Source organism: Mustelus asterias, chromosome 14, assembly GCF_964213995.1.
Source record: "Mustelus asterias chromosome 14, sMusAst1.hap1.1, whole genome shotgun sequence".
NCBI classification, from domain to species: Eukaryota; Metazoa; Chordata; class Chondrichthyes; order Carcharhiniformes; family Triakidae; genus Mustelus; species Mustelus asterias.
The window spans coordinates 101,890,783-101,915,449 of record NC_135814.1 but is presented as its reverse complement, the minus strand read 5'-3'; the positions used below and the strand labels follow the sequence as shown (position 1 = coordinate 101,915,449).

General features: G+C 46.4%; 1 protein-coding gene across 1 annotated transcript in view; it reads left to right on the top strand.

Moving 5' to 3' along the window:
* The first annotated feature begins 7,569 nt into the window (after nt 1-7,569).
* The window catches only part of LOC144503428 (pituitary tumor-transforming gene 1 protein-interacting protein-like), a 53,862-nt gene continuing 36,764 nt past the window's right edge, over nt 7,570-24,667 (top strand). The window contains exons 1-4 of the mRNA XM_078227735.1: nt 7,570-7,611; nt 8,503-8,630; nt 14,151-14,278; nt 19,156-19,208. Coding sequence (XP_078083861.1) covers nt 7,570-7,611; nt 8,503-8,630; nt 14,151-14,278; nt 19,156-19,208 — 351 coding nt within the window. The remainder of the gene's footprint in view (nt 7,612-8,502; nt 8,631-14,150; nt 14,279-19,155; nt 19,209-24,667) is intronic.

Sequence of the window (24,667 nt, the reverse complement as noted above, 5' to 3'; positions counted from 1 at the left end):
GTGCAAACTCCGCACAGACAGTGACCCGAGCTGGGAATCGAACCCGGGTCCCTGGCGCTGTGAGGCAGCAGTGCTAATCACTGTGCCACCATTTAGTATTCTTGCATTTGTCCTGCTGAGTGCGAGATGAAAAATTTCAGTAGCATGTCTCTTTTCAGAAACATTCAAATGTGTTATTCTACCAATTATTGTATTAAATGTTAACAGTAATGCAGTCCGAAGGAAGAGGTTGTACAATGCCTAAACAAAGGGTTAATGATGCCCTTGCCTGTGAGGGTACCTGCCTTCTTCCTACCAGGATGGCAGAATCCTTAACTGCTTGCTGACCCCCAGTGGGTCAGGCAGTCATCGAATCACAGAATCCCTATAGTGCAGAAGAAGGCCATTCGACTCATCGGATCTGAACCGACAACAATCCCACCCAGGCCCCATCCCCGTAACTCCATTTATTCTGCTAATCCCCCTGACACTAAGGGGCAATTTAGCATGGCCAATCCACCTAACCTGCACATCTTTGGATTGCATGTATTCATGCAAGACATGTATTCCTCTGCAGATGTCCATGTGTGTGTGTGTGTGTGTGTGTGCAGCTAAGACTAAACCCATGTGACCAACCAGACTGGTTTAGAATGGCCCGAGAGAAATTATTCCATCAATGGGGTGGCACAGTGGTTAGCGCTGCTGCCTCGCAGCACCAGGTACCTGGGTTTGATTCCCGGCTTGGGTCACTGTTGTGTGCGGAGTCTGCACTTTCTCCCCGTCTCTACGTGGGTATCCTCCCACAATCCAAAGATGTGTGGGTTAGGTGGATTGGTCATGCTAAATTGCCCCTTGGAGACCAAAGATGTGCGGGTTAGGTGGATTGGCCATGCTAAATTGCCCCTTAGTGTCAGGGGGACTAGCTAGGGTAAATGCATGGAGTTATGGGGATTGGCCTGGGTGGGATTGTGTAGGCTTGATGGACCGAATGACCTTCTGTACTGTAGAGATTCTAAGACAAGTATTCTTCTAAGACAAGTCTCTCAAAATATTTTGTTTTTGAGTGCTTCCCAACATTCCTTTGTCAGGGTTACTCAGAATGAACAGTCTTGCTGTGTTTCTGTTCCCTATTGCTGCTGTGTCAGTGGCTGGCTCCTAGCCAAGCCCTGTTTGTGAACGATCTTAGTCTCATGAGTGTTACGTCACCCAACAATGAAAGGCTATGTTAAGACTCCTCATGACCAGCTCAGCAGACCCAGAGCAATCCAGCCCAAGATGCCGTGTGACCAACTGGACCAGCTCCTCGAGATCAGTCTCCTCAACTGAAAAGGGTCTGACATTCCTCTTGGGGTTGACCCTGGCGGCGGGGTGAGTGTCTCTGAGCATCGTGCATTTACAATCGAATGTCGTGTCACTGTAACCAGATGAGTTGCATTCCACAAGACAGCATATTCCTTCCCCTCCAGCCAACCCAAAACTCTCAGAGGGCAGGTGAGAAAGTAACGCTGCAAAAGCGAAGAGAGATTATGAGAAAAGATTGGCCATCAACATAAAGGGGAATTCCAAAGCCTTCTATAGATACATAAATAGTCAAAGGAATACGGCCAATTAGTGATCTAAAAGGGAATGTACGTATTAAATGAATACTCTGTACTCATCTTTTCCAAGGAGGTAGATGCTACCCAGGATATGGTGACAGAGAAGGAAACTCTGTCCCTGGAAGGGTATAAAATTGATCAGGAGGGAGTGTTGAACAGAGTCTGCTCCGCCATTCAATCAGGTCGATTTTCAAGTTTGCTGACAACACCACCGCAGTGGGTCGCATCTCAAACAATGATGAGACTGAGTACAGGAATGAGATAGAGAATCTGGTGAACTGGTGCAGCAACAATAATCTCTCCCTCAATGTCAACAAAACGAAGGCAATTGTCATCGACCTCAGGAAGCGTAAAGGAGAACATGCCCCTGTCTACATCAACGGGGATGAAGTGGAAAGGGTCGAGAGCTTCAGGTTTCTAGGTGTCCAGATCACCAACAACCTGTCCTGGTCCCCCCCATGCCGACACTATAGTTAAGAAAGCCCCACCAATGCCTCTACTTTCTCAGAAGACTAAAGAAATTTGGCATGTCAGCTACGACTCTCACCAACTTTTACAGATGCACCATAGAAAGCATTCTTTCTGGTTGTATCACAGCTTGGTATGGCTCCTGCTCTGTCCAAGATCGCAAGAAACTACAAAAGGTCGTGAATGTAGCCCAGTCCATCACTCAAACCAGCCTCACATCCATTGACTCTGTCTACACTTCCCGCTGCCTCGGCAAAGCAGCCAGCATAATTAAGGACCCCACGCACCTTGGACATACTATCTTTCACCTTCTTCCGTCAGGAAAAAGATACAAAAGTCTGAGGTCATGTACCAACTGACTCAAGAGCAGCTTCTTCCCTGCTGTCATCAGACTTTTGAATGGACCTACCTCACATTCAGTTGATCTTTCTCTACACCCTAGCTATGACTGTAACACTACATTCTGCACTCTCTCCTTTCCTTCTCTATGAATGGTATGCTTTGTCTGTATAGCGCCACAAGAAACAATACTTTTCACTGTATGTTAATGCATGTGACAATAATAAATCAAATCAAATCAAAATCAAATGGCGAATATGATTCTCTTCTCCATTCTCCTTCCTTCTCCCGTAACCCTTGATCCCCTTATTGATCAAGAACCTATCTATCGCTGTCTTAAAGACACTCAATGACCTGGCCTCCACAGCCTTCTGCAGCAAAGAGATCCACAGATTCACCACCCTCTGGCTGAAGAAATTCCTCCTCGCCTCAGTTTTAAAGGAGCGTCCCTTCACTCTGAGGTTGTGCCCTCGAGTTCTAATCTCTTCCACGAGTGGAAACATCCTCTCCACATCCATTCTATCCAGGCCCCTCAGTATTCTGTGTTTCTTCAGAAGGAAATCTTCAAAATGCAACTAATGAAAATACAACAAAACTTACTCAACTTATAGATCAAAGGGTTTAATAAAGAAACATCATTACTCCAACTTGGCGCCTCGCCCTGGGCCACTCCAATCTCCCCACAATTCTACATAGTGCTTTATTTATAGTGAGTCAGCTGACTATTACATCACTCTGTAATAGATTCCATAGTTTACTGGGTCAGCTGACCCTTACACCTTTTTCCCATTACATCCAATGCAAAGTTGTCACCGGCTACGTTCTAACGTTCTGTAAGTTTCAAATAGATATTCCCTCATCCTTCGAAACTCTTTCGAGTATAGGCCCAGACTCCTCAACCGCTCCTGGCAAGGGGATTAGAAGTTATGAGGAAAAGGTGGGAAAATGGGGTTGAGAAACTTACCAGCCATGACTGAGTGGCGGAGCAGACTAATTCTGCTCCTGTACCTTATGGTCTTATAAGAGTGACTTCAGGCCATTTTGAGTGTGCATCTACCACAGTGAAGAGCATCCATCCTTTGAATGGTCTGGCATAATCGAAATGAGCTCTTCACGGGAGATCAATACTTTGGAAAGCTGGGATTACTCTGTCCACCGCAATTCTGTCCGCTTGGAAAAAGTATTTGAATTGTTCAGCGTAGGAGTTCCACCTTTCAGTGTTATCATCCTATGGTCCCATGGTGCCAAATTTTCCTGCCATATTTACTATAAGAAGGGCTTGCATAAGCACAAGTTGCCACAAAAGTTTTAGGACCACCTTCCTGTGTACAGTTTTGGTCTCCTTACTTGAGAAAGGATATACTGGCACTGGAGGGGGTGGAGAGGAGATTCACTAGGTTGATTCTGGAGTTGAGAGGGTTGGCTTATGAGAAAAGACTGAGTACACTGGGGCTATACTCGTTGGAATTCAGAAGAATGAGGGGAGATCTTGTAGAAACATATAAGATTATGAAGGGAATAGCTAAGATAGAAGCAGGGAGGTTGTTTCCACTGGCGGGTGAAACAAGAACTAGGAGGCATGGCCTCAAAATAAGGGGAAGCAGATTTAGGACTGAGTTGAGGAGGAACTTCTTCACACAAAGGGTTGTGAATCTGTGGAATTCCCTGCCCAGTGAAGCAGTTGAGGCTACCTCATTGAATGTTTTTAAGGCAAGGATAGATAAATTTTTGAACAGTAAAGGGATTAAGGGTTATGGTGAGCGGGTGGGTAAGTGGAGCTGAGTCCACAAAAAGATCGAGGGGCCAAATGGCCTACTCCTGCTCCTAGTTCTTATGTTCTTATGTTCTTTTTCTTCCAAATGAGTTAACCCTGATCCCAGCCAGTTTCCCTCTGAGTTTCACAACTCTCCCAGCTCTGATTATTGCTGCAGGGTACCAAAAGACCAAAAGAGAAAACACTGGAAAATCTCAGCAGGTCTGGCAGCATCTGTAAGGAGAGAAAAGAGCTGACGTTTCGAGTCCAGACGACCATTTGTCAAAGCTAAAAGGCAGAGAAAGTGGGAGATATTTATACTGCAGGGGGAGGGAATGAAAGATGAGACATAGCCACAGAAACCAGGGGAAAGGCTGCTAATGGCAGCCCATTGAGAGAATAAAGAATGTGAATGGCCAAACGGCAGAGAAACTGAAATCAGAGGGTGGCATGGTGGCACAGTGATTAGCCCTGCTGCCTCACAGCGCCAGGGACCCAGGTTCGATTCCCAACTTGGGTCACTGTCTGTGTGGAGTCTGCACATTCTCCCCATGTCTGCATGGGTTTCCTCCGGGTGCTCCGGTTTCCTCCCACAGTCTGAAAGTCGTGCTGGTTGGGGTGCATTGACCCGAACAGGCGCCGGAGTGTGGCGACTAGGAGAATTTCAGAGTAACTTCATTCCAGTGTTAATGTAAGCCTTACTTGTGACTAATAAATAAACTTTAAAAACTTTAACTTTAGCGGGTAAGCTGTGACAGATGAAGATGTGGGGGGAGGGTGGGAGAGCGGTGACATTTAGAAAAAGGGGGAAAGCGGAAGCAAAGGAGGAGAAAAGGTAAGGAAAGAAAAGGGGGGATAAAGTAGGGGGAAGAGAGGGGGGGGGAAATGATGAAAGACGATAAAGAAATAAAAGGTAGAGAACAGTTAAAAAAGAAATGAAATGAAAACAAAGGGGCTAATCATCTGAAGTTGTTGAATTTGATGTTGAGACCGGAAGGTTGTAAAGCACCTAGCCGGAAGATGAGATGCTTTTCGACATTGTTTCTCCAAAACTTTTGTTTAAATTTTGGTTCCGTCGATGCTGCTCCCGATATTTGGTGCCTCTCCCTCGCCAGCCTTGGCGCAGCGATGGTTTTAATCTTCTTAATCCTTTTGAGATGTTACAATGTGGAGGTTAACCTCCTTTTGAGAAGCCCGGCTGAATCCCCCAAAGAGGAATCCCTCGCCTCGTAATCTGTTGCAAGTGTTTGGGAAGGTGTGAACTGTCCTTCAATAACGTTTAGTGGGTAGCTAACAGAAATACCTCACACTCGTGAACACTTAACAATTTATTTATTTAACTAACCGGGAACTTTAACTAAACAAGTAACATACCGAACAAAATAAGATTCTACTGGAATCCTGTTCAAGTAAATACAACATTAACCAAAACAATATACAATAATGGAATTCAATCACTCTCCAAAAAATACAACCAGGTTTGTGGCTTTCAGGATCTTTTGGAGTTCCTCTGTCGATTTCTCTGTTTGTAAGTTCTTTCTGATTTGGTATTTTTCGTCAGTTAGATGGTGCGTCCTCTTAAGGGATATCTACAGCTGGCAGAGTTGAGAGCTGCTATCTCCCTCTTGAGGCTTGAGACGTGGCAGTTCTTCTGTTGCTCTCCTGTTCTCCCCCCCACCCCCACTCTCTTTTATACCTGTGACGACCTATCAATTTTCCTCCAATAGGATTGGTCTGATTGGGGGTGGTGGCACAGTGGTTAGCACTGCTGCCTCACAGTGCCAGGGACCCGAGCTTGATTCCCGGCTTAGGTCACTGTCTGTGTGGAATTTGCACATTCTCCCCATGTCTGCGTGGGTTTCCTCCGGGTGCTCCGATTTCCTCCCACAGTCTGAAAGACGTGCTGTTTAGGTCCATTGATCCGGAATGTGGCAACTAGGGGAATTTCACAGTAACTTCACTGCAGTGTTAATGTAAGCCTTACTTGTGACTAATAAATAAACTTTTACCTTTACTTTATGTTGTCAACATCATCAAATTCAAATCTAATAGGTTCTTGGTAGCTGAGTGCCTGCTTTAAATTGATTGGGCTGAATTTAAAAAAAACAGGTTGTCTTGTCAAGACGACTGCTTGACTTTTTGATACAAATGTTTCAGTCTGGGACTCTGGATGTACTTTGCATTTTAAACTTCCAAGCACTAAAATAAAACACCAGCTTTTAAAGGGACACCACAATGTTTTGTCCTACCAGCATTTTACATTCTTTACATCTTTACCAACATCGAATTCCAACTTCACAAACTCAATTTCGCAACACAGATGTCTGCAGCATGGATCAACGATTTTTCTATACATATTTTTATTCCTCCCGGGACTCTGCTAGCGTGGTTCCGACCTCCTTGTCACCGGTATTCTTTAGTGGTATTTTCAAAAGGTCAGCTTGCAGACTGGAAGGTACAAGAGCTTTATCGGAAAGGTGTTTACTCTACAGGCTGTTAGGATAGACCGTCCCTTTGCCCACGCAAACGTCCAATCAAGTCATCAATACATCACGTGATTAGTCTCTTACTGGGTGAATACACCGGCACAAGTCACATCTGAAAAAGGAGCAAGTTCTCCAGCAAGTATTTGCTGTGGCAGCTTTGCCCACCTCTCGGGTTGTGGGTTCAAGTCCCACTCCAGAGTCTTGAGCGCTCAATATGGGCAGAAGCCCCAGGTACGGTGGTGAGGGAGTGCCACCCGGTTAGAGGTGCCATCTTTTCGATGAGAATGCCAAACTGAGGCACCATCTGCCTCTCGAGAGCACGTGAAGGTGCCCGCCATTGCCATTGGGGAAACTCGGTGGTCAAAGTGGAGACAGCAAGGCCCCACCAACAGCAAGGCCATGGTGGTTGAGGTTTTTGAGGTTGGTTAAGGGATGAATATTGGCTGGGGAGGGAATTGGAGAGGATGTGGGGAGTGGGTGGGTTGGGGTAGGGAGCTGTGTATGGAACCCCCTTGGTTCAAAGCGAAAGCCGGCATTGTTGGATGGGAATCTCTACAACGCTGGTCAAAATAACCCAAGTAAGAAGTCTCACAACACCAGGTTAAAGTCCAACAGGTTTATTTGGTAGAATGAGCTTTCGAAGCGCTGCCCCTTCATCAGGTGAGTGGCAAAATAACCCAAATTCAACAGCAAGACTGTCCCAATCAGTGAGGGGTTGGGTTGCCAACTCTGACAGGATGGACTCTTGGAGTTGAGCTGTTCTCCAGCCTTTGTCCAATCTAAAATATCTTCACAATGAATTGACAAAGATGCTGAAAGTAATGAGAAGGAAAAACAAATATTTCCTTCACTGACTCGGGGTCAGATTTTTCACATTAAGGCTCCTGTGAAGCTTCTTGGGATGATACTGTTGAAGGTGCTGTATAAATGCAAGTTGTTGTTGTACATGTCTGACTCTCAGCTTCTGTCCATGACCAGAACACTGCAGGTAAGAGCCGTGGGGTTATGCTGCAACTGTACAGGACCTTGGTGAGACCACATTTGGAATATTGTGTGCAGTTCTGGTCACCTCACTATAAGGAGGATGTGGAAGCGTTGGAAAGAGTGCAGAGGAGATTTACCAGGATGCTGCCTGGTTTGGAGGGTAGGTCTTATGAGGAAAGGTTGAGGGAGCTTGGGTTGTTCTCTCTGGAGCGGAGGAGGCTGAGGGGAGACTTAATAGAGGTTTATAAAATGATGAAGGGGATAGATAGAGTGAACGTTCAAAGACTATTTCCTCGGGTGGATGGAGCTATTACAAGGGGGCATAACTATAGGGTTCATGGTGGGAGATATAGGAAGGATATCAGAGGTAGGTTCTTTACGCAGAGAGTGGTTGGGGTGTGGAATGGACTGCCTGCAGTGATAGTGGAGTCAGACACTTTAGGAACATTTAAGCGGTTATTGGATAGGCACATGGAGCACACCAGGATGATAGGGAGTGGGATAGCTTGATCTTGGCTTCAGATAAAGCTCGGCACAACATCGTGGGCCGAAGGGTCTGTTCTGTGCTGTACTGTTCTATGATCTATATGTTCTATGTTCAAAGTGGCCGAGTGCAACGACTGGGGAGAACATTCATTAAATGCTGGAGGCTCCCGGGCATTCCGGGAGAATTGGCAACCCGGGTAGATCACCGCCCTCCGACCCACACGCTCCGTGCGTAAGGACGCACGTAAATGGAGATGACGTACAGGGGCGTGTCCACAGCGACGTTCCCAGCGCGTGATGACGTTTCAGCGTGATGACGGAAAGACACACGGCCCCCCTCCGCACCGCGGCCCTGCCCAACAACGCATGACATTAGGAACGATGACGCAATGGCGCGCCCGTTCCCGAGGAGCCGCGCCCGCTGCGCGATGACGTAAAGGCAAGCACGGGGACGACGTGCGCGGTCGCGGGGCTTCCGTTGTTGTTGAAGAAGCGACAGCGAGAGGAAGGTGAGGAACTAAAAACCGTTCAGATCCGGTAAATATCATCAATACAGCAGCTAAACCTGTGTAAATATATACACACAAATATATATACAGCAGCTCCATACAGAGAGAATAAATATCAGTGTAAATACCGCCTCAACACACAGGAGGCTGAAAGCAGCTAAATCAGGGTCAATATCATATAAACACCACCAAATATCATATACATAGCAGCTAAATCAGAGTAAATACCTCTTAAACTGCATTAAACACCACTAAATATAATATATAGCAGCTAAATCAGAGTAAATACCTCTTAAACTGCATTAAACACCACTAAATATAATATATAGCAGCTAAATCAGGGTCAATGTGGAAGCTGTGACAGAGGGAGCAAGGTTAGAGAGACTGAGAGTGTAAATACTATATAAATATAATCTAAACACTGCCAAATATAATATAGCAGCTAAATCAGAGTTAATATATAAACACCATTAAATACTGTTAAACATCAATATCATATAGATCAGGGTAAATATAATTTAAACAGAGAGAAGGGTGAGTGGGAGACACTGTAAGACCACATAAACACCACTAAATATAACACAGCTAAATCAGAGAGAATGTATAAACTGTGACAGAGAAGGGTAAATGAGAGCAAGAATAAACCAGGGTAAATACAGTCTAAACAGAGAGAGAGGAAGGTGAGGAATTATATATCAGCTAAATTAGGGTTAATGTCTCCTAAACACTGCTAAATATAATAAACAGCCAAATCAGGGTAAATATCATCTAAAACACCGCTAAATATAATATAATAGCAGCTAAATCAGAGTTGATATCATATAAACTACATTAAACTCTGTCAAACGTAATATAAATATCAGCTAAATCAGGGTAAATATAAAGAGTGGGGTAAATGAGAGAAAATACCATTAAATATAATATAAATCAGTGTAAATATAATATAAACAGCGACAGAGAGAGGAGGGTGAGTGAGAGACACTGTAAATACCATTAAATATAACACCATCTAAATCAGGGTAAATATCATAAACAGTGGAGTGAGGGTAAGTGCCATATAAATATCATCAAAACCAATGTAAATCAGTGTAAATATAAGTGAGAGACACTATAAATACCATCTAAATCAGTGTAAATATAATATAAACAGCGACAGAGGGACTGAGGGGGTAAGTGTTAGCGAGTAAATACCATATAAATATCATCTAAACCAATATAAACCCGAGAGAGAGAGACTGAGGTTATTAATATCAATATTATCTAAATCAGTGTAAATATCTCCTAAACAAACAGTGGCACAGAGAGAACGGTAATATCATCTAAATCAGTGTAAATATAATCTAAACAGCGACAGAGAGACTGTACACCTTATAAATCAATATAATTATCATCCAAATCTATATAAATATCGTCAAATCAGTATAAAACCAGGAGAGAGAGAACAAATATACACAAACCCTGGGGAACAGGCTTAATAAACTTGGGAGAGGGGAGTTGATAAACCTGGGGGTGTTGGGTAATAAAGCAGGAGGTGTAATAAACTTAGGGGGTGGGTGGAGTACTGAACCAGAGTGAGAGAGAGAAGGAATGCCCCTGTGCATTGGGCGGGAGGTGGAATAGTGGTTAGAGTGACAGGGGTGGGGAGGGGAAGGGCGAGAGCTGATGTGATTGTCGGGAGATTAAGGTGCAGAGTTGTTGGATGTAAGGGAGAGTAACTGGTGGGAAAAGGAAGAGTGAAGAAGGTGAGTAAACTGTGTTAAGAGTAGCTTGAAGCAGGAGTATTCCAAATAGGTGGGGGTTGTGTTGGGGGAAGGGGTGGTTAAAGGCACACAGTGAGGTGAATGAAGATTATTTGGTGTATTAATCAGCTCATGTTTATTGCCAGCGCTTGAAAGGTTCTTAACCAGTTTAATTGCAGTCTCAGCTACAACAGCTGTAAATTACAAAGACTGAGTGTTCAGGCACAAAGGGAGACTAAAGTGGACTGGAAGGCAGGAAATAGCCGCTCCCGATGCCAACAGGGAGTGTTATGTGTTTGCATCTGATGCATAAATTCTAATCGAAAGGAACAACCTGTTGTGATTTTGGCTTTATTTTGAAGATTCCGTTTCACAAAGTTAAATGGTTAACAACATGGATTTTTTCCCCCTGACTTTGTGGTGAAAAATGTAATAGTCTGAGGGCACAGGGAAGGTGTAGCTATTAACTTACTGTGTGTTTTCAGCGATTGATTCAACAGTGAACAGTAGCAGCTGTAGGGAACGAGAGTCATGTTGGGAGCTGAGGTTATTGTTTGAAGATGGAATACGGAGAGAGACATTTAACAAATGTTGAGGTGGCGCAGTGGTTAGCGCTGCTGCCTCACAGCACCAGGGACCCGGGTTCGATTCCCGACTTGGGTCACTGTCCGTGCGGAGTCTGCACGTTCTCCCCGTGTCTGCATGGGTTTCCTCCGGGTGCTCCGGTTTCCTCCCACAGTCTGAAAGACGTACTGGTTAGGGTGCATTGGCCATGCTAAATTCTCCCTCAGTGTACCCGAACAGGCGCCAGAGTGTGGCGACTAGGGGATTTTCACAGTAACTTCATTGCAGTGTTAATGTAAGCCTACTTGTGACACTAATAAATAAACTTTACTTTCAGAAAGGAATAGAAGTGTGTGCCTATGATGAAGGGTAGGAAGAGATTTTTTGTAAAGCATAAACACAGATATAAATCTAATGGAAATAAGCCTTGGTATGCTCGATGGTGAATTAACTGATCCAGGCACTGCTCTATACAATGTGTGTGCTTCGATTCGGGAACTAGATGTGGAGCATTCACTGGGTACATTAGTGTAGTGGTTTAATAATGCAGTGGCCTAGACTAATAGCCTCTCCGCTCATCACTTGCAGGTTAAATACAAAGTGATTGATTGTGGAACAGTTCTCCCCAGTTAGAAACCGTAATGGTTGACAGGAGAAGTGAGTGGCTCAGTTTCCCCCTCGCACCTTCCCTGTATGCTGAAGGTGGTGTCTGGAGTATGCAGCCTTCACACTGACGATCCATGGTGTTGCAATCAAACAGCCAATCCAAATATGTCATCCTGTGACTCAGTGGGTAGCGCACTCACCCAAAACCCAGCATCAGGTCACTATCTGGGGGAGTCCAGAACTAGGGGGTTATAGTTTGAGGATAAGGGGTAAACCTTTTAGAACTGAGGTGAGGACAAATTTCTTCACCCAGAGGGTGGTGGAATTCACTCCCACAGAAAGTAGTTGAGGCCAAAACGTTGTGATTTGTTTTCATGGTAACTTCATTGCAGTGTTAATGTAAGCCTACTTTTGACACTAATAAGTACTCACACTCACGCATTTCAAGAAGAAATTTAGATATAGCTCTTGGGGCTAAAGAGATCGAGGGGAAGGGGAGAATCAGGATATTGAATTTGATGATCAGCCATGATCAAAATGAATGGTGGGACAGGCTCGAATGGCCTCCTCCTGCTTCAAGTTTCTAAGTTTCATTGAATTATAGAATCCCTACAGTGCAAAAGGAGGAAATTCAGCCCATCAAGTCTGCACCGACCACAGTCCCACCCAGGCCCTATCCCCGTAATCCCATATTTACCTTGTTAATCCCTCTATCCTACTTATCCCGGGACACTAAGGGGCAATTTAGCATGGCCAATCAATCCAACCTGCACATCTCTGGAGTGTGGGAGGAAACCGGAGCACCCGGAGGAAACCCACGCAGACACGGGGAGAATGTGCCGACTCCACACAGGCAGTGGCCCAAGCTGGGAATCGAACCCGGGTCCCCGGCGCTGTGAGGCAGCAGTGCTAACCACTGTGCCACCGTGCCGCCCTATCTCATTGCGGTTTGTGGAAGCTCACTGTGCACACAGTTGGACCTCCTGATGTGCAAGTTCAGTATCATGCTTGGGGATTTATTTTTCTGTTGAATCTGGGACGTTTGAATTGAAAGTATCGATCGTCTTATTTTTAAACCAAACTTGCATTTCGATATTTCTACCAAGGTCGTCAGTATTTACTGCTAATTTGGTGCAAAGAGCAAAGAAAATTCCAGCACAGGAACAGGCCCTTCGGCCCTCCAAGCCTGCACCGACCATGCTGCCCGTCTGAACTAAAAACCCCTACCCTTCCGGGGACCATATCCCTCTATTCCCATCCTATTCACGTGTTTGTCCAATCGTCCCTTTAAAAGTCACTCAGAAGTTAGAGTAAAGTGGAGTAACTTTAAACGCAGGCAAATACTATAGTTCCTTTTAAAAATACACAACCAGCCCATGTCCGTTTAGAATGCAGCATAAAGTATCGAAGCATTGGAGAAGCTGTAGTAATCTAATCAGGAGCCATTTTGTGAAAAAACCTCATCAGATCCTCTTGCTATCTCAAGTGTTCCTGAACCAATAAATTACCTGTGAAGGTGTGGTCACCTTTTTCAGTTCAATATGACACAAACTGTCACACTTCCACAAACACAAAATGGCCACATCTTTGGTTGAGGGAGAACTTGTTGCTCTTCATTTGTAACCGCAGCATCCATTACGTGCATTAAAGCCACCCAGTTTGTATTTACAGTGAGTTTTGATGTAAAATGTCACTGGGTATTTCACAGGAGCGCTGTGAGGCAAGGTTAGACACTTGAGGGAAATATAAGGCAGGCGATCAAAGCCTGTCTGGGTGGCACAGTGGGTTAGCGCTGCTGCCTCACATCCCCAGGGACCCCAGGTTCAATTCCCGGCTTGGGTCACTGTCTGGGTGGAGTCTGCTCGTCCCCCCCATGTCTGCGTGGATTTCCTCTGGGTACACTCCAAAGCTGTATGGGTCAGGTTGATTAGCCATGTTGAATTGACCCTAGTATCGGGGATTAGCAGGGTAAATATGCGGGGTTATGGGAATAGGGCCTGGGTGGGATTGTAGTCGGTGCAGACTCGATGGGCTGAATGGCCTCCTTCTGCGCTGTAGGGATTCTACGATTTTATGATTCTTTGTTATGAGAACATAGGTTCCACATTTCAAGAAGAAATTAGATATAGCTCTTGGGGTTAAAGGGATATGAGGGGGTGGGGGGAAGGGGGATCAGGATATTGAATTCCATGATCAGCCATGATCGTAATGAATGGTGGAGCAGGCTGGAAGGGCTGAATGGCCTCCTCCTGCTTCTAGTTTCTAAGGAGCTTCTGAAGGAGGAGAGGGAAGTAAGGAGGCTTAACAAGGGAATTCCCAAGTTTACCCCCCAGGCAACTGAAGGCACGGCTGCCAGTTTTGAAGTAAAGGAAATCTGGGGTGTGCAAGAGGCCAGGATTGAGATTGGGGATCTCCATTTCCTGTGTCTTCTGAGCACTCAGTGAGCATCGCTCTGAAATGTCAGTCTAAATGACCTGCGGAAGTGTGGGTTGACCCATGTGATCCTGAGGTGAGAGTGCCGTACCGAAAGAGCAAGCGGGTTAGTTAGTAAATGTTTAACTTGGTTAGCCATGGCTTTCTCATCATGTGCCTTTGTGTGTGGGACTCTTGGTGATCCTCACTGATTTTTGAAATTTCAGTTCCAGCATTGGATATTCACGGCTGGAGGCCAAAATGAAGCTCAGGATCTGGCTGCCAGGAATTATCGGAATTCTCTGCGGATTGAGCCTTGGAGCCTCGGGCCAGGTCACGTCTGCCCCGAGTTCTGGTGAGAAATGTTCACTTTGTTCCCAAAAGGTCCAGTTTCTTTGGCAGACATGCGCAACAGCTGCTTCTGAGGCAGTGTCCCTGTTTTTTAAACCAGAGGTTTGGCCGTACTTGCTAAGCAACATCTGAGTGAGTTCCAGTTCCTTCCGTCTGCACGTTCTCCCCGTGTCTGCATGGGTTTCCTCCGGGTGCTCCGGTTTCCTCCCACAGTCCAAAAGACGTGCTGGTTAGATGCATTGGCCGTGCTGAATTCTCCCTCAGTGTACCCGAACAGGCGCCGGAGTGTGGCAACTCGGGGATTTTCACAGTAACTTCACTGCAGTATTAATGTAAGCCGATTTATGACACTAATAAACTTTAAACCCCAGGTTATTCCATGCCAGTGATTTAATTCATTCTAATTCGGTCCCTGCTACACACTCCAAGGGGACATCTGTTTGAATCTAGTTGAATTGTGTCATATCTGCAGTTGTGGGATTCTGTAGCCTTTTCCTCAACATCTTCTTGTAAGGCACTCTTGGCTGCTGAGTTCATAGAATCATAGAAACCCTACAGTGCAGAAAGAGGCCATTCGGCCCATCGAGTCTGCACCGACCACAATCCCACCCATGCCCTACCCCCATATCCCTACATATTTACCCACTAATCCCTCTAACCTACGCATCCTAGGACACTAAGGGCAATTTTTAGCATGGCAAATCAACCTAACCCACACACCTTTGGACTGTGCAGACTGTGCCAATCAACCTAACCCGCACATCTCTGGAGTTATCATAGAATCCCTACAGTGCAGAAGGAGGCCATTTGGCCCATCGAGGCTGCACCGACAATAATTTCACCCAGTCCTATCCCCCATAACCCCACTTATCTACCCTGCTGCTCCCCCTGACACCAAGGGCCAATTTAGCACGGCCAATGCACCTAACCTACACATCTTTGGAGCGTGGGAGGAAACCGGAGCCCCCGGAGGAAACCCACGCAGACACGGAGAGAACGTGCAAACTCCACACAGACAGTGACCCGAGGCTGGAATTGAACCCGGGTCCCTGATGCCATAAGGCAGCAGTGTTAACCACTGTGCCACCGTGCTGCATATAGTGCGTGTTTTTAGGAATGAAATACTGTAAACTACACTGAACTCGAGAATGAAGATCGAATGTACGCACAGTTCTCACAGAATTTTAGTTCTTAACGGGTTAACATGTTGGATGAAAAGAACTTGTGCAATTGAAGTATTTGTGAGGCGGTTACTGGTATTTGGAAATCTGATTGTGTCATGCTGCCTGTTTTGCTGAATATTATTTGGGTGTGCTAATCTGAGTGTGACCTTTCTCAGTGTACACTCTTATTTACCAGTGGGTAACCTTCACTCTCACTGACAGTTCCAGAGTTAGTCACTGGCAGAACCTTATAGCAGCGCAGTGAGACTGTTAGTACCATTGTGAACGTTTCAGTTCATGTGGGCAGTTTGGTCTGTTAAACTGTATCAACTGTACTGATCTGGTGTTTGGCGTAATATAGAAACATAGAAGATAGGAGCAGGAGGAGGCCATTTGGCCCTTCGAGCCTGCTCCACCATTCATCACAATCATGGCTGATCATCCAACTCAATAGCCTAATCCTGCTTTCTCCCCATAACCTTTGATCCCATTCGCCCCCAAGTGCTATATCCAGCCGCCTCTTGAATACATTCAATGTTTTGGCATCAACTGCTTCCTGTGGTAATGAATTCCACAGGCTCACCACTCTTTGGGTGAAGAAATGTCTCCTCATCTCCGTCCTAAACGGTCGACTCTGAATCCTCAGACTGTGACCCCTGGTTCTGGACTCCCCCCACCATCGGGAACATCCTCCCTGCATCTACCCTGTCCAGTCCTGTTAGAATTTTATAAGTCTCTTCTGAAAAAGTTTTTGTGGGGTTGTGCTGATTTGAAAAATGTACAAAAATGCACTGACCTTTGAGATTTCAACGACTCTATTCTGCTTTGAGCTTCCATAGCTGTGATTTTCCTAGTTGTGTAGGTGTTCTGGGTTTCTCCATTGCTTTGTGGCCTGAATCCCTGTGTTCATGGTTCATTAGAAAACATCACAGTTAAAGTTCATCCCTCCCTGGTTTATATATCGAATTTCCCCTCTCACTCCATCTGGGTGTCTCTGTCCCATCTCTGTCTCTTGTGTCCTCTCTGCCCTCTCTCGTATTTCTCCCCCCCCCCCCCCCCCTCCCCTTCTCTCTCTGGTGTGTGACCCCCCTGCATTCCCTGGGGACCCCCTCTCTCGCTCTCTCTTCCTCAGGACCCCCCCCCCCATCGCTCTCTCTCTTTCTCTCTGCCTCGGGAACCCACTCTTTCTCACTCTCTGTGCCTTGGGGACCTGCCCCCCAGTGCCCCCTCACCCCCTCTCTTTCCTGTGGCCTGCTCTTCCCCCCCCCCCCCCCCCCCCCTCCCCAACCGCTCTGTCACTTGTTCTCATTTTCACTCCCACTTGCTCTCCACATCTTTGTCTTCCTCTCTTTCCCCTGTCCATGATTTATTGGATCTGATTCATATTGACAAACTAAGTGCAGACTGTGAGTGGGTTCAGAGTCATGCCTTGTCTCAGTTCCCATTGCAAAACTTTTTTTTTCTCTTTCTTATTACATTGGCTTTTCCAAAAAAGGATCATTTCAGACTTGTCTATAGAGATTTAAAAATCAAGACTGCGTGTTACGTAGTTGCATAACAATTAATAATGTTGATGAGAGCCTGTACATACAGCAGAGGTTTGAAGTGAGCCCCACAGACTCTGTGGAACATTTAATAAATTTCCAATTCATTATATGTGCAGATGTAACTGGGCGCCAATTGTAAATTGCTTTTTTCTGGTTTTTCTGGTCAGATGGCATTCATAACAGCTTCCTGGTAGTTCTGTAATCAACCCTCAGTGACTGAGAATTGGTAAAACTTAAGAATGATTATCCAAATCTTCTTGAGTCTTTAAGCAGTGTAGAGCCAGTGAAGCTCCTCACAACAGTCACTGCAAATGTGAGAAAGGCAGCAGCCAGTTTGTGCACAGTTAGCTCCCAAAAAACAGCATTGTGATCACGGCTGGATAATCTTTATTTCCTTTGTGATGTTGATTGGGGATAAATATTGACCAGAGCGTGGGGAATAATATCCCCCCCCCTTCAGAATAGTGCTGCGTGATCTGCCACGTGAAGGGGCAGACAAGGCCTCAGTTTAATATCTCCTCTGAAAAACGGCACTTCAGACACTGCAGCACTCTCACAGTACACTGGCACTCCCTCAGTGCTGCACTGTTAAACGTCAACCTAGATTTTGTGTTCGAGCCTGGGAAGGGTGGGGCTTGAACCCCTAAAGTTTAATGTTTATTTATTAGCGTCACTGGTCGGCTTACATTAACACTGCAATGAAGTTACTGTGAAAGTCCCCTAGTCGCCACACTCCGGTGCCTGTTCGGACACACTGGGGGAGAATTTAGCACGGCTAATGCACCCTATCCAACACGTCTTTCGGACTGTGGGAGGAAACCAGAGCACCCGGGGGAAACCCATGGGTAGCGAGCTGCAGCTAAAACTGGATTGTGACATCTACAGTAAGCAATGTTAGATTTTGGCAATGGTATTTGTCTGTCTCAGTTCCTGAACTATGTTTGCAAATCATTGCTTGATTTTTTTTTAAAACATCTTTTCTATTTCGAAATCTTAAACCATGCAGAAGGCACATGTCATTGAGTCATCCGCGGTTTTCACCCCAGTGTTATAAGATTTAGGAAATTCAACAGAAACTGCAATTTCTAATATTGATGTTTCTTAAATAGGGGAACTTGGTGTCCAAGTTTCCATAGACTGTGGCAGAACAAAACGAATGTGGATGAATACGTGGGTGCATCCATCGAACATTCTCATCCCGGGGTGGGTGGTGGGAAATACTTACTGTTCAGGTTTTAGTTGCCAGCTGATAATGCACCATTCTACATTATCGAGCAGACATTCCAAATTAATTAAAATTCACTAATTGAATAAATCCATCATTAAAAAAACCTACTCTGGTGAATATGAAACTATTGTACCAGATAGTTTTTTTTTAATTGACAATCTGGATCATTGATGGCAAAAAATGCTGGAAAATCTCAACAGCTGTGATAGAAGAGTCTGGATGACCCTTCTAAGTGAATAGAGCCAACATTTCGAGTCTAGAAGCCCCTTCCAAGGGTCGTCCAGACTCAACATTGCCTCTATTCTCTCTCCACAGATGCTGTCAGACCTGCAGAAATTTTCCATATCCCTCTAAACCTTTCCCACCAATGTACCTGTCCAAATGACTTTTAAATGTTGTAATTGTACCCGCCTCTACCACCTTCCCTGGCAGCTCATTCCATACACGCCACCCTCATGAAAAAGTTGTCCCTCGGGTCCCCTTTCCCCTCTCACCTTAAACCTATACCCTCTAGCTTTGGACTCCCCTACCCTGGGGAAAAGACCTTGGCTATTCGCCCTATCTATTCCCCTCATGATTTTATAAACCTCTATAAGCTCACCCCCTCATCCTCCTACGCTCCAGGGAAAATAGCCCCAGCCTGTCCTTAGAATTCAAACCTTCCAGTCCCGGTAAAATCTTTTTTGCGCCCTTTCCGGTTTAATAACATCCTTCCTATAGCAGGGCGACCAGAATTGTACTGAAGAAAAACTGCAGAAAGGAAGCAGGGTACGACATTTGTGCTTAGTGAGTGCTGTGTAAAGATGGATTATGGGGAACAAGCATGCCAATGGGTTGGGGGAGGGGTGCGGTAGAGGAATGACTTGTATTATTAGCTTGATCCTTTGTCGCTGAAGTGCTTCTTTCAAAGCTATGATTAAATATGTCTCTCTCTCTCTCTCAGGTTGCAGTGCTTCCAGCAACAACAACTGTGAACTATGTCTGAAGAATGTTTCGGTGAGGAACCCAATTCATTGTTGCATTCCTGTAGCACGCTTTACCAGACTGCTGTGGTATGAAGCGTACGACCACAGGGCTAAGGATATGTGATCAGTGTGAGACAGTAATGTGGGAGGATGATCACGTGGGACTTGGACACTGAGGCTGGAGCAATTGGGTGGATACAGAATGAACAGGATAAGCATTGATCCACCAACGTTATACCACAGAGGGAGTGTGTGTGTGTGGTGTCTGTAGTGTGTGTGTGTGTGGTGTCTGTAGTGTGTGGTGTCTGTAGTGTGTGTGTGTGTGGTGTCTGTAGTGTATGTGTGTGTGGTGTCTGTAGTGTATGTGTGTGTGGTGTCTGTAATGTGTGTGTGGTGTCTGTAGTGTATGTGTGTGTGGTGTCTGTAATGTGTGTGTGGTGTCTGTAATGTGTGTGTGGTGTCTGTAATGTGTGTGTGGTGTCTGTAGTGTGTGTGTGTGTGGTGTCTGTAGTGTGTGTGGTGTCTGTAGTGTGTGTGGTGTCTGTAGTGTGTGTGGTGTCTGTAGTGTGTGTGGTGTCTGTAGTGTGTGTGGTGTCTGTAGTGTGTGTGGTGTCTGTAGTGTGTGTGGTGTCTGTAGTGTGTGTGGTGTCTGTAGTGTGTGTGGTGTCTGTAGTGTGTGTGGTGTCTGTAGTGTGTGTGGTGTCTGTAGTGTGTGTGGTGTCTGTAGTGTGTGTGGTGTCTGTAGTGTGTGTGGTGTCTGTAGTGTGTGTGGTGTCTGTAGTGTGTGTGGTGTCTGTAGTGTGTGTGGTGTCTGTAGTGTGTGTGGTGTCTGTAGTGTGTGTGGTGTCTGTAGTGTGTGTGGTGTCTGTAGTGTGTGTGGTGTCTGTAGTGTGTGTGGTGTCTGTAGTGTGTGTGGTGTCTGTAGTGTGTGTGGTGTCTGTAGTGTGTGTGGTGTCTGTAGTGTGTGTGGTGTCTGTAGTGTGTGTGGTGTCTGTAGTGTGTGTGGTGTCTGTAGTGTGTGTGGTGTCTGTAGTGTGTGTGGTGTCTGTAGTGTGTGTGGTGTCTGTAGTGTGTGTGGTGTCTGTAGTGTGTGTGGTGTCTGTAGTGTGTGTGGTGTCTGTAGTGTGTGTGGTGTCTGTAGTGTGTGTGGTGTCTGTAGTGTGTGTGGTGTCTGTAGTGTGTGTGTGTGGTGTCTGTAGTGTGTGGGTGTGGTGTCTGTAGTGTGTGTGTGTGGTGTCTGTAGTGTGTGTGTGTGTGGTGTCTGTAGTGTGTGTGTGTGTGGTGTCTGTAGTGTGTGTGTGTGTGGTGTCTGTAGTGTGTGTGTGTGTGGTGTCTGTAGTGTGTGTGTGTGTGGTGTCTGTAGTGTGTGTGTGTGTGGTGTCTGTAGTGTGTGGTGTCTGTAGTGTGTGTGTGTGTGGTGTCTGTAATGTGTGTGTGGTGTCTGTAGTGTGTGTGTGTGTGGTGTCTGTAGTGTATGTGTGTGTGGTGTCTGTAGTGTGTGTGTGTGTGGTGTCTGTAGTGTGTGTGTGTGTGGTGTCTGTAGTGTGTGTGTGTGTGGTGTCTGTAGTGTGTGTGTGTGTGGTGTCTGTAGTGTGTGTGTGTGTGGTGTCTAGTGTGTGTGTGTGTGTGGTGTCTGTAGTGTGTGTGTGTGTGGTGTCTGTAGTGTGTGCGTGTGTGGTGTCTGTAGTGTGTGCGTGTGTGGTGTCTGTAGTGTGTGTGTGTGTGGTGTCTGTAGTGTGTGTGTGTGTGGTGTCTGTAGTGTGTGCGTGTGTGGTGTCTGTAGTGTGTGCGTGTGTGGTGTCTGTAGTGTGTGTGTGTGTGTGGTGTCTGTAGTGTGTGTGTGTGTGGTGTCTGTAGTGTGTGTGTGTGTGGTGTCTGTAGTGTGTGTGTGTGTGGTGTCTGTAGTGTGTGTGTGTGTGGTGTCTGTAGTGTGTGTGTGTGTGGTGTCTGTAGTGTGTGTGTGTGTGGTGTCTGTAGTGTGTGTGTGTGTGGTGTCTGTAGTGTGTGTGTGTGTGGTGTCTGTAGTGTGTGTGTGTGTGGTGTCTGTAGTGTGTGTGTGTGTGGTGTCTGTAGTGTGTGTGTGTGTGGTGTCTGTAGTGTGTGTGTGTGTGGTGTCTGTAGTGTATGTGTGTGTGGTGTCTGTAGTGTATGTGTGTGTGGTGTCTGTAATGTGTGTGTGGTGTCTGTAGTGTATGTGTGTGTGGTGTCTGTAATGTGTGTGTGGTGTCTGTAATGTGTGTGTGGTGTCTGTAATGTGTGTGTGGTGTCTGTAGTGTGTGTGTGTGTGGTGTCTGTAGTGTGTGTGGTGTCGGTGTCTGTAGTGTGTGTGGTGTCTGTAGTGTGTGTGGTGTCTGTAGTGTGTGTGGTGTCTGTAGTGTGTGTGGTGTCTGTAGTGTGTGTGGTGTCTGTAGTGTGTGTGGTGTCTGTAGTGTGTGTGGTGTCTGTAGTGTGTGTGGTGTCTGTAGTGTGTGTGGTGTCTGTAGTGTGTGTGGTGTCTGTAGTGTGTGTGGTGTCTGTAGTGTGTGTGGTGTCTGTAGTGTGTGTGGTGTCTGTAGTGTGTGTGGTGTCTGTAGTGTGTGTGGTGTCTGTAGTGTGTGTGGTGTCTGTAGTGTGTGTGGTGTCTGTAGTGTGTGTGGTGTCTGTAGTGTGTGTGGTGTCTGTAGTGTGTGTGGTGTCTGTAGTGTGTGTGGTGTCTGTAGTGTGTGTGGTGTCTGTAGTGTGTGTGGTGTCTGTAGTGTGTGTGGTGTCTGTAGTGTGTGTGGTGTCTGTAGTGTGTGTGGTGTCTGTAGTGTGTGTGGTGTCTGTAGTGTGTGTGGTGTCTGTAGTGTGTGTGGTGTCTGTAGTGTGTGTGGTGTCTGTAGTGTGTGTGGTGTCTGTAGTGTGTGTGGTGTCTGTAGTGTGTGTGGTGTCTGTAGTGTGTGTGGTGTCTGTAGTGTGTGGGTGTGGTGTCTGTAGTGTGTGGGTGTGGTGTCTGTAGTGTGTGGGTGTGGTGTCTGTAGTGTGTGTGTGTGTGGTGTCTGTAGTGTGTGTGTGTGTGGTGTCTGTAGTGTGTGTGTGTGTGGTGTCTGTAGTGTGTGTGTGTGTGGTGTCTGTAGTGTGTGTGTGTGTGGTGTCTGTAGTGTGTGTGTGTGTGGTGTCTGTAGTGTGTGTGTGTGTGGTGTCTGTAGTGTGTGTGTGTGTGGTGTCTGTAGTGTGTGTGTGTGTGGTGTCTGTAGTGTGTGTGTGTGTGGTGTCTGTAGTGTGTGTGTGTGTGGTGTCTGTAGTGTGTGTGTGTGTGGTGTCTGTAGTGTGTGTGTGTGTGGTGTCTGTAGTGTGTGTGTGTGTGGTGTCTGTAGTGTGTGTGTGTGTGGTGTCTGTAGTGTGTGTGTGTGTGGTGTCTGTAGTGTGTGTGTGTGTGGTGTCTGTAGTGTGTGTGTGTGTGGTGTCTGTAGTGTGTGTGTGTGTGGTGTCTGTAGTGTGTGTGTGTGTGGTGTCTGTAGTGTGTGTGTGTGTGGTGTCTGTAGTGTGTGTGTGTGTGGTGTCTGTAGTGTGTGTGTGTGTGGTGTCTGTAGTGTGTGTGTGTGTGGTGTCTGTAGTGTGTGTGTGTGTGGTGTCTGTAGTGTGTGTGTGTGTGGTGTCTGTAGTGTGTGTGTGTGTGGTGTCTGTAGTGTGTGGTGTCTGTAGTGTGTGTGTGTGTGGTGTCTGTAATGTGTGTGTGGTGTCTGTAATGTGTGTGTGGTGTCTGTAGTGTGTGTGTGGTGTCTGTAGTGTGTGTGTGTGTGGTGTCTGTAGTGTATGTGTGTGTGGTGTCTGTAGTGTGTGTGTGTGTGGTGTCTGTAGTGTGTGTGTGTGTGGTGTCTGTAGTGTGTGTGTGTGTGGTGTCTAGTGTGTGTGTGTGTGTGGTGTCTGTAGTGTGTGTGTGGTGTCTGTAGTGTGTGTGTGTGTGGTGTCTGTAGTGTGTGCGTGTGTGGTGTCTGTAGTGTGTGCGTGTGTGGTGTCTGTAGTGTGTGTGTGTGTGTGGTGTCTGTAGTGTGTGTGTGTGTGGTGTCTGTAGTGTGTGTGTGTGTGGTGTCTGTAGTGTGTGTGTGTGTGGTGTCTGTAGTGTGTGTGTGTGTGGTGTCTGTAGTGTGTGTGTGTGTGGTGTCTGTAGTGTGTGTGTGTGTGGTGTCTGTAGTGTGTGTGTGTGTGGTGTCTGTAGTGTGTGTGTGTGTGGTGTCTGTAGTGTGTGTGTGTGTGGTGTCTGTAGTGTGTGTGTGTGTGGTGTCTGTAGTGTGTGTGTGTGTGGTGTCTGTAGTGTATGTGTGTGTGGTGTCTGTAGTGTATGTGTGTGTGGTGTCTGTAGTGTATGTGTGTGTGGTGTCTGTAATGTGTGTGTGGTGTCTGTAGTGTATGTGTGTGTGGTGTCTGTAATGTGTGTGTGGTGTCTGTAATGTGTGTGTGGTGTCTGTAATGTGTGTGTGGTGTCTGTAGTGTGTGTGTGTGTGGTGTCTGTAGTGTGTGTGTGTGTGGTGTCTGTAGTGTGTGTGGTGTCTGTAGTGTGTGTGGTGTCTGTAGTGTGTGTGGTGTCTGTAGTGTGTGTGGTGTCTGTAGTGTGTGTGGTGTCTGTAGTGTGTGTGGTGTCTGTAGTGTGTGTGGTGTCTGTAGTGTGTGTGGTGTCTGTAGTGTGTGTGGTGTCTGTAGTGTGTGTGGTGTCTGTAGTGTGTGTGGTGTCTGTAGTGTGTGTGGTGTCTGTAGTGTGTGTGGTGTCTGTAGTGTGTGTGGTGTCTGTAGTGTGTGTGGTGTCTGTAGTGTGTGTGGTGTCTGTAGTGTGTGTGGTGTCTGTAGTGTGTGTGGTGTCTGTAGTGTGTGTGGTGTCTGTAGTGTGTGTGGTGTCTGTAGTGTGTGTGGTGTCTGTAGTGTGTGTGGTGTCTGTAGTGTGTGTGGTGTCTGTAGTGTGTGTGGTGTCTGTAGTGTGTGTGGTGTCTGTAGTGTGTGTGGTGTCTGTAGTGTGTGTGGTGTCTGTAGTGTGTGTGGTGTCTGTAGTGTGTGTGGTGTCTGTAGTGTGTGTGGTGTCTGTAGTGTGTGTGGTGTCTGTAGTGTGTGTGGTGTCTGTAGTGTGTGTGGTGTCTGTAGTGTGTGTGGTGTCTGTAGTGTGTGTGGTGTCTGTAGTGTGTGGGTGTGGTGTCTGTAGTGTGTGGGTGTGGTGTCTGTAGTGTGTGTGTGTGGTGTCTGTAGTGTGTGTGTGGTGTCTGTAGTGTGTGTGTGTGTGGTGTCTGTAGTGTGTGTGTGTGTGGTGTCTGTAGTGTGTGTGTGTGTGGTGTCTGTAGTGTGTGTGTGTGTGGTGTCTGTAGTGTGTGTGTGTGTGGTGTCTGTAGTGTGTGTGTGTGTGGTGTCTGTAGTGTGTGTGTGTGTGGTGTCTGTAGTGTGTGTGTGTGTGGTGTCTGTAGTGTGTGTGTGTGTGGTGTCTGTAGTGTGTGTGTGTGTGGTGTCTGTAGTGTGTGTGTGTGTGGTGTCTGTAGTGTGTGTGTGTGT